The sequence below is a fragment of the Catharus ustulatus genome, chromosome 5 (assembly GCF_009819885.2).
Source record: "Catharus ustulatus isolate bCatUst1 chromosome 5, bCatUst1.pri.v2, whole genome shotgun sequence".
In the NCBI taxonomy this organism is placed as follows: domain Eukaryota; kingdom Metazoa; phylum Chordata; class Aves; order Passeriformes; family Turdidae; genus Catharus; species Catharus ustulatus.
The window spans coordinates 1,638,159-1,647,516 of record NC_046225.1 but is presented as its reverse complement, the minus strand read 5'-3'; the positions used below and the strand labels follow the sequence as shown (position 1 = coordinate 1,647,516).

The following is a 9,358-nucleotide window of genomic DNA, read 5'->3' as shown; positions in this document are numbered from 1 at the left end:
GATTGTCCGTTGCCATGAGGCAGGATTTGCCTTATCCCGTGGCCATTCTCTGCTGCAGTGTCACAGACATGGGCAATATGGTTTAAAATGATCTTCTGGAAAACAAATGAGCAAATAAAACATCCAGAGGAGTGTGAGCAGTTCTGGCAGCTGTCTTTCCTGGGAACTGGAATGGTGAGCAATTGTCATCTACAACAGTAGCTACAAAGTTGTATTTTATATAAATTGCTCTCTTTTACTTTGCTAGCTGTATTTTTAGTTTGAAAATTCCCTTCAGGATGTGATGTTTTGAATCCTTTAATTTTTTCCCTCACTTCAGGGTGAAGTCCATAAATCTTGTCTGTTTTACCCAGTGGAGATTAAGGGAACCGTGACCGACATCAGTGTAGGACAGCCTAAGTCTCAGCAAAACCCAGCCTTCCCATCTGACATGAAAAAACAAACTGCATGGATTTTTTCTATTTTATCCTGCTAAAAATCCCAGGAAAGGCAGACAGGGATTGTTACATTCCCGGGCCCTGCTGGCAACGCTTGCGACTCGACACTCACAGCGGGCGCAAAACCGCGTGATTCGATCCTTTTTCCTTAGACAGAAGGCATCATTTTATTCATTTTTATTCATTTTCCCTTGGAGAGAAGAGCGCGGGTTGTGTCAGGCGTCTCTAGGCTACGGCGAGTAAAAACAAGAGGAGCCGCCGTGGCCTCCCGCAGCCGTGAGGGGAGCGGGGCGGGGCCCGATGGGAGGGGCGGGGCCATGGGGGGGGCGGGGCCTGCGGGGGAAGGGCGTGGCTCTGAGGCAGGCTCGGCGCGCCGGAAGCGTCGGCGCGCGCCGCACGCAATTGTGGGCGTGGCCGGAAGTGCGCAGCAGCCGCGGCAGGCGGGGGGCGCCGCCATTACGCGCAGCGGAGCAGACCCGAGCGGGCCGCGCGTCCCCGGCCGCCGCCGGCACCCACAGGCGGGCCCGGGCCTCGGGGGGCCCGCCCGGCCCCCCCCGCCATGGAGGAGAAGGGCTTCGCCAAGGAGCTGGACCAGTGGATCGAGCAGCTGAACGAATGTCGGCAGCTGAGCGAGAGCCAGGTCCGCAGCCTCTGCGAGAAGGTGAGTGCGGGGCCCGGACGTTGGGAGGGCGGGATCGTGCTTGTGAGGTATCCGGCGTTGGGAGACAGGCCTGCGGCCGGGGCGGGTATCGGGCATTGGGAGGCGGGGTGGTGCCTGTGGAATACCGGGCGTGGGGAGAGCGGGGTGGTGCCTGTGGAATATCGGGTTTTGGGAGACAGGGACGCGGCCGGTGGGATATCGGGTGCTGGGAGAGCGGGTGGTGCTCGTGGGATATGTGGCGTTGGGAGAGCGGCTGGTGCCGTGGGTTTTGGGAGAGCAGGATGGTGGTTATGCGATATTTGGCGCTGGGAGAGCGGCTGGTGCCTGTGGGATATCCGGCGCTGGATGACTGAGGTGGTTTTTGTGAGGTTGGACTTGGGGGGACCGGGTTGCTCCTTCTGGAGTATCCAGCACTGGCATACCGGGATGCGGGGTATCCGACGTTCTGGTGTCCTACACAACATGGAGGAGCCATTCCCTGAGAAACGAGCCCCGAGTCAGTGAGGAACTCCTCTGACTTCCGAGGTGGGATCTCGGGAAGCAGGGGGGGCAGAGGTGAGACCCAAACAGGCTCACAGGCTGCTGAGGGGGACCAAAATAGAAAGGGGAATGGTCGGATAAAGGACACGGGCTGCTGTTCCGGACTGTGGGTTGGACAGGCCTTGATAAATGCCTGCTTGGATTTGTTCAGTGGAGACTGGCAAAAGCCTTTTTTTCCCATCAGGAGAAAGGTCCTTAGTCTGTGCTGGGTGTTGTCTGAGCAGTCCAAAGGCTCTTTGTGAACCCTCCCTCAGCACTGCAGTCTGTGTCCCAGGGAAGATTTTCCCTGGCATATTCTTCCAGCAGTGATCCTGACATCTCCCAAACCCCCACACAGCTTCTGTTTTCTTCCCCCTTTCCATTTTTTTATTTATTCCCTTACTGGGTCTGTCCATTGGTTTTGTGGCTCTTTCTCCAGAGCTGTGGCTGTTTGGGAAGCTGGAGAATGATACCTGAACACACAGGAAGTAGGGAAAAGCTGGAAAGGAAAGCTCAGCTGGAGGTGGGGAGGGTGTTTGTCCTTCATGAGGCAGGTGACAGGTAGGTGTGTCATCTGTCACAGCACCTCGTTCTTCCAGGCTGCTGGAAACTGGTGGAAACGACTGGGGCATGAAGGAAACACTGTGCCCTGCTCTGACTTGGCTTGTTTAAGTTTTGGGGAGTGGTTGTGTCACCCAGGAGAGGAACTTACAAAAACCTCTGGGTGTGCAGCCCTGTCACAAAGCTGGTTTAGTTGGTTTCCTTGAAATTATGTTTGGAGAAATCCTTTTCTCCAGAATACTTCTTAGCACTCCCGTTTTTGGGGCTGATTTCAAAGAGACCCAGCACAGTAGTACCTTTTGCATCAGGTTTTAGTTTGTGGAATAACTCAGTGCTAAAACAAAAAAAAAATCAAAATGGAGTGGGGGAAGAAAATCCAAACCTGCAAAATCCCAGAGTTATCTGTGTGGGTCATTCTTGATTTTAGGTACTGGCATAGTGGACAGTGATGAGGGAAGGGCTGGACACCATGAGGGTGTGCCTGGTGATTCTGCACTCTTAGAACAGTTGTTGAAATCTGCACCTGTGCAGTGCCGTTGTGTCCTCACCTGCCCAGTGACAGCATCCTCAGGCAGCTGAGCAGCACGTGGCTCCTGCAGCTGCTGGAGGTGCTGTTTCTCAGCCTGATAACGTTGTTCCCATTCTGTTGGTGTTTAAAGTGAAAACTAGCTCAAATCCTGCAGAAATTCAGAGGCTGATAGAAGGATTAATTCTGATCACTGCTGGAGCTCGCACGTTTTGGGGTGCAGGTGGGGGAGCTGAGGGCCGTCCTGCTTAATCCCTGCCAAAGGGTTTTCACAAAGATGATGGAATGGGCTATGAAGGAAGGCAAGGAAAAAGCCGTGAATTAAACAAGCAGATTTCCATGACCATCCCTCTCATTGTAGCTTCTCTTTCCTCTCCTTGTTCTCTAGAGGTGTAAGAGGGGACCTAGTCCCATTGCCTGGAATTCCCAGAGTTGTGTCGTGGCTGGGAATGTTTTATCTCTCTGTTGGTGATGCTGGTTCAGGCGGCTCTGGGAGCTCCTGGGCACCTTGGCAGAGGCTCTGGAGTGTCTGCTGCTGCCTCATTCCCGAAGGGTGAGACAGCTCCATGCCTGCCATCCCTCTGGCTTTCCATCTCACTTGGCTGCTTCTCGTTCCAGCCGAGCTCCCTGAGGTTTAGTCTCCTCAGCCCACTTGTTGGCACAGTAGTTTGCTCTGTGCCAGTTGGTGGGAGGAATTTTCATCCCAAACTCCATGCCTGGCTTCATATTCCCAGAGTATGAGCCTCTATGGGTCAGACTGAATTCAGGGAATGAATCTTCCAGAAGAGTGGAGTTTCTTCTCTCCTTTCTCTTTCTTCAGAAGCACCCAAGGAGTTGAGGTGATGGGCAAGCTCACAGCCAGCAAATAGGCTGCTCCTCAAAGGCTCATGGCAACCATTGGTTTGGTTTATTTAATACAGGGGAGGTTTATTTAATAAAAACAGCTAAAAGCTGCTGCTTTTTATCCTGACCTGGATATGGTTTTCATCCAGCACAAGTGGGACAGATGCACAGGAAGCTGATGGCATTAGTCACTGTTTTCCGCAACAAAGGTAGCTAAATTTTGACTTTTTAGTCATAGTTATTTATTAGCCTCCTGGATTAAGTAAGTGCTGATGATGCCAGGCAGCCTGCTTGCATCAGAGGTTTTTATTTTTGCTTTGTAATAGTGCTTCTTATTTTAAGTCATTGGATTCCAGTGTTCACACTGCACTGGTTAGTCACTGCTTCTCTGGGGTGTTTTTATTGATGCTGAAGGTTTTGGAAGTCTTGTTCTGCGTTAGAAAATCATCACGTGAGGGCAAACTGGGACTGCTGAGCCTGATCTAAAGCAACTGTGCAGAGTTAAAATGACAGACTGGATCTGTCCACGTGCATGGATGAGTGTCCAGAGGGTGAGCTAAAACGGGCTGCAGGGGAACAGCTGGTTGGCAGCGAGAGGAGCTGCTCCTCGTCACCTGCCAGCTCCTCCTTCCTCGTCAGGGGAAACTTCTGGATTCTCCTAGCACCAACATTTCAGTCCATGGGCTGGCCCCCTTCCCAGGGTAGGTTTAAAATGAGTGTGTTTGCCCTGTTCCCGTGGAAAAGGAGCCCTGCTGAGCTCCAGCTCGGAACAAACCCCTGCCTGTTGCTTTGTGCAACAGTCGGAACACACGGAGCAGCTGTTTTGTGGGTTTATATTTGTCTCTCCCAGAGGGTGGAAGCTCTCAGAAGGCGCTATAAATGCTTTTAAAGATGTGTGTGCAGAGTTTGAGTGCTACTACTGCACTCAGATACAGCATGTTCAGCAGTTCCCAGTCATGCTGGAGGTGCAAGGCAGAGCCCATCTCATCAAGTCCATGGGAAGGATGTGACTTTCAGGACCCCTCAGATTAGGTTATGTGCAAAGAACATGCTGGATGCAGTCCAAGCTATCCAAACTGCTTGGGGTTTAGCTATTCCTTCCAAATCCATCTTTTCCTGAAAGAGGCAAGGCAGCAAACATTGGAATGGGAGTGCAGGCATCCTCAGGGTACCCTTGGGAAGCAGCTCCCTTCTGCCAGCACAGGATGAGTCTTAGCTCAGCCTGAGCTAAGGGATATGGCAGGGAATACCCAGATCATCACCTGCTGGTGACTGCTCAGTGTTGGTGATCTTCCAGCTCTTTTGTTTGGATCAGATGGAGCCATCCTGTGGGTGTTCCCTGTGCCTCAGATGTGCCTGGAGCGCTGATCAGCATCAGGCAGTGAGCTGGAGGCAGCACAACAAACCTGGTATTTGATAAGGATAATAAGGTGATGCAGATAGGCTACATTGCATGGTTGTAATTAGCAGAGGAACTGTTGGGTGTGGAAGAAGGGATGACTAAATCCAGGGATGCCATCCCTCCATCTGTGGTGGTTTTGTTGCCAGCTGGGTACAGCCAGGGAGGCTGGTTGTGGCTCCGTATGTTCCAATTGCCTCTGTCTTTGCTTTCCAGTTGTATGTGACTTGCCTGTAGAAGTTGCTAAACTGTTGGAAGAGGGTTGGAATTCTGGCAGGCAAAATGTGCCCTGGGCAAGGGAATCTGGCTTTGCTGTAATAAACCTACTCATCTCCGTGCACTGGGATTTGGGAAATACCCCTTGTCTGTGCTCCCCCACCAAACTGTTTTTCCAGTGGTCAGCTTGAGCAGTGGGGGTGAAACTGGTTTTCCGGTGGGAATGGAGCAGAATAACATCACCTGCTTCTGGAGGAGCTTCCTACCTTCTTGTCCTGAATGTGCTTTCCTTGCCAGGCTAAAGAAATCCTCACAAAAGAATCAAATGTGCAAGAGGTACGCTGCCCCGTCACCGTCTGCGGGGATGTCCACGGGCAGTTCCACGACCTTATGGAACTCTTCAGGATCGGTGGGAAGTCTCCAGACACAAACTACCTGTTCATGGGAGACTACGTGGACAGAGGCTATTACTCAGTGGAGACAGTGACTCTCCTGGTGGCGTTGAAGGTACGGCTTGAGAGGTTCAGGGTGAAACCTGGGAGTTGGGAACCGTTTTCTCCAGGATTATTTTCTCCTCCCACTGACATTGCTGTTGAGCGTAACGGGTGTAAATCGATCCGTGCTGGTGGGCACGTGCTGGGAGCAGAGTGCTTGTGAGATTCCATGACTCTTTCTTTCCATGCCTGCTCTAAGGGAGCGTGTTCTCCTCCCCCAGGTGCGGTACCCGGAGCGCATCACGATACTGAGGGGCAACCACGAGAGCAGGCAAATCACACAGGTCTACGGCTTCTACGACGAGTGCCTGCGCAAGTACGGCAACGCCAACGTCTGGAAGTACTTCACAGACCTGTTTGATTACCTGCCACTCACAGCTCTAGTAGACGGCCAGGTAAGGCTGGTGTAAGGAAAACCCTCCCTTCCACAGATTTCTGCAGGCTGTGTTGTCTGACATCCGCAGGAACGGTCCCAGACGAGCTCCTTTGACTTGTGGTCTGGGGGTGAGATGGCTGCAGTTGTGAATAGATGGTTTGGAGATCGTCCTTCCCTTAACAGTATGCACTTAATGGATTGCTCTTTCCTTTCTGGAACAGATATTCTGCCTCCACGGTGGCCTCTCTCCATCCATAGATACACTGGATCATATCAGGGCTCTGGACCGCCTGCAGGAAGTTCCACATGAGGTAATAGGAAAGGCAATGCTTCAGAAGCTTAAATATCTGCTGGTGGAAAATACAAATTTTTCTCACGTTGCAGTCCATTTAAGCACGTGGTTACACACGCATTATGGCCTTTCCATGAACTAGAGCAGATGAACATATGGGCAAAACACACATAAGTCAGTGTGCTTTTATTACAGCAGCCTACACAAGGAGAGCCGTGGGGGTTTCACAGCTGTTTTCCCCAGAATCGTGGGCTTTTTGGGCTTTCAGTCCGACTCAAAGAGTAGGATTTGGCAGGGGAGGGTGTTTACTATCTTTACCCTCGTGACAGATTTGGTTGTGAACTGACAGCCACCATGTGAAGCCCACGGTGACACCATCCTTCCTCCCCAGCCAGCCCAGCCCCCTGTGGTGTTTCACCTTGTTAGAGCTTCCTGGGGCCTGAAATCTGGACTGAAAACCCACGCTTGGAGCTCCGGGGCACCTGGAGTTGTGTTGGGAGTGTTGGGGCTCGCAGATGTGTGTTCAGTAAACTCCTCACGTGCCTTGCTCCAAGAAGGGCCTGCTGGCAGTCTTGCTACTGTAAATAAAACATGTTTAAGCATCTTGCCAGTGACCTAACAATGAACTCCTGATGTTTCCCCAGGGTCCGATGTGTGATCTGTTGTGGTCGGATCCGGATGACCGCGGCGGCTGGGGCATTTCTCCACGTGGTGCTGGCTACACCTTTGGGCAGGACATTTCCGAAACCTTTAACCACGCCAATGGTCTCACACTGGTCTCCCGTGCTCACCAGCTGGTCATGGAGGTAGGGCAAGCACTCTGCTAGCCAGGGCTAACAAAACAGGGGCCCATGGGGGTCTCCTGTGGGACACCTTCCACTCACAAGTTTGTTGGCACCTAAATCTTACACAGGTCAGTACCAAAGAGAAGCTTTGGTCATATGAAAACAACAACATAAAATGACGTGCTTTGACCTGCAGCCTAAAGTTCTGCCCTTTCCAAGCAAATTTCCCCTCCAAGTCAGTTGTCAAAGGGGCTATGTCATGCCCCATTTGTGGCAGTAATAATTTCTTACACACTGGCTTGCTGTTGCTTTGTTTGCTGCTGCATCTGACAGCCTGTCCCATAGTGCTTGGCAGTCAGGTGTGATGGGGATTATGCCGTTTTTGGCTGTCGACAGGCTGTTCTTGGATGTCTTGCTGGAAAAATGCCAGGTGGGTCAATGGAGCAGATGCATTTTTAAAATCTAGTGCAGGTAGATCCCTTAAGCAGAACCATGTGTCAGAAGTCACTGGCGTCCAGCAGGGAAATTGTCACCTGTGGATGAAAGGCGAAGGCATCCCTAAAAATCCCAAGGCTTTTTAGTGGCACAATCCATAATTTACAAGTGAGGAGTGGATGGTCTCCTGTAGGCTGCTTGGAGCTGGTTTTGCCAGGTACCTGCTGCTGCTGCTTGTGGTAAAGCACGTATTTTGAAATGAAGCTAAGTCACTTGGAAATACTTCAAGAAGTCTTCAGCTTCAGCAGTGCCTCACAGAGTTTCAGGCCTGAAGAGCAACTTTGGACAGGCTGAGGTTTAACAGAGACCTTTTCTTTTTCTGTCTCTCCCTGGCAGGGTTACAACTGGTGCCATGACCGGAATGTGGTTACCATCTTCAGTGCCCCAAATTACTGCTACCGCTGTGGGAACCAGGCTGCTATCATGGAACTAGATGACACTTTAAAATATTCCTTGTGAGTATCCCTGTTTGGGCTGGGCTCTCTTCACAACCACTCTGTGAGGAATGGCTGATCATTCCCAAAGGGGTTCTTCCATGAAAAGCCAGCTCAGACCACTCTGGAATTATCACAATGAGTTCAGCTCCTAAAAGCTCCTCTTCCTGGCTGGCTGGAGAGTTGGAGCTTTTGCACTTGAATCTCTTGATTGTCTGAGCTTTATGTATTTATGTATTTGTTCTGATTTTTGGTAGCACTGAGCTTGGTAAGGTGGGGGAGAGGGTCTGAATTGTGCATTCAGCTGCTCTCACAAGAAAGTGGTGACAGGCTGTTGGATCACTCCAATTAGTTCCCATGAATTCTTGTTCTGGGGCTTGGAATGTTTTATGTGGAAGCAGCCTGTGGTGAGTAGAACACTAGCAGCAGGAGAACAAGCCTGATATTTATCATGGAAAATTGTGGAGGAGGGTAAGTGATCCCTTTTTCTTTCCTGCAGCCTCCAGTTTGACCCAGCACCTCGTCGTGGAGAGCCTCATGTTACCCGTCGTACCCCAGACTACTTCCTATAAACCTCTCCCAGCCTTTGTAGAAGGAAGTACACCTGGCATTTTAAAAAAAAAGCAACAATATTTACACGTTTCTGTAAGAAATCAGGGTTCGTCTCAACTCAAATCCCCATCATGGACCAAAATGTGCCATACAGAGGACGAAGAGCATTTAGCACAACTTGAGACTGAATTCCTTACGACACTCTCTCTCTCTCCCATGCCCATCAGCCCGAAAGTCAGTTTGCCTGCTGTATATTTGTAGTCATTGTTTTCTTTCTGGACTGTTCAGAGAGGAAAAGGTAACTCTTTAACAACACTTCATCTCCTCTGACGCTTTGTACATTTTTAGTTCTAGTGTTTAACTGGCATGTATTAGAGTTTGTTTTCCAGGGAAGTGCACACTAACTCCATCCCCCACCACTCTTTATTTTATTGGAAAGACCGCTCAACTTAACTGGAGAAAGGAAGTGATTCCTGCTTGGGAGTATGTTGTCATAACCCAGATACAAGCGTTCCCTTTTTAGCTCTATTCCCATTCTGTGCTGATCCTCCCCCCGCTTTTTTTTTTCCCCTTTTTTTTTTTTTTGGTTTATTTGTTTTGGGGTATTTTGTTTTATTATTCCCCCCCATTTCCCCTCTGTATATTTGTCCTGGAAGTGCTTGCAATCCTCCTCGCTGTACCCGAACCAATAAACTCGCCGTTGTCAGCCCCAACACGTGGTGTGGTGCCGGGGCGGGGCCGGGCGGGCCGGGGCGGTCCCGGGGCGGG

At 50.8% G+C, this 9,358-nt stretch overlaps 1 protein-coding gene across 1 annotated transcript; it reads left to right on the top strand.

The window, feature by feature from the left end:
• The first annotated feature begins 859 nt into the window (after window positions 1-859).
• On the top strand, window positions 860-9,303 carry PPP2CB (protein phosphatase 2 catalytic subunit beta). The gene is made up of 7 exons (XM_033060925.1): window positions 860-1,098; window positions 5,460-5,669; window positions 5,878-6,051; window positions 6,254-6,343; window positions 6,969-7,130; window positions 7,941-8,059; window positions 8,538-9,303. Exons 1-7 carry the CDS (start codon window positions 997-999, stop codon window positions 8,608-8,610), a joined length of 930 nt encoding a protein of 309 aa, XP_032916816.1. The 5' UTR covers window positions 860-996; the 3' UTR covers window positions 8,611-9,303.
• Window positions 9,304-9,358: the final 55 nt, after the last annotated feature.

What these genes read in the sequence shown, in the direction of transcription:
- PPP2CB (XM_033060925.1), top strand. Translation starts at nt 997, where the DNA reads ATGGAGGAGAAGGGCTTCGCCAAGGAGCTGGACCAGTGGATCGAGCAG. An exon ending in CTCTCCTGGTGGCGTTGAAG is followed by an intron (nt 5,670 to 5,877) that starts GTACGGCTTGAG and finishes CTCCTCCCCCAG; the next exon opens with GTGCGGTACCCGGAGCGCAT. An exon ending in GACACTTTAAAATATTCCTT is followed by an intron (nt 8,060 to 8,537) that starts GTGAGTATCCCT and finishes TCTTTCCTGCAG; the next exon opens with CCTCCAGTTTGACCCAGCAC.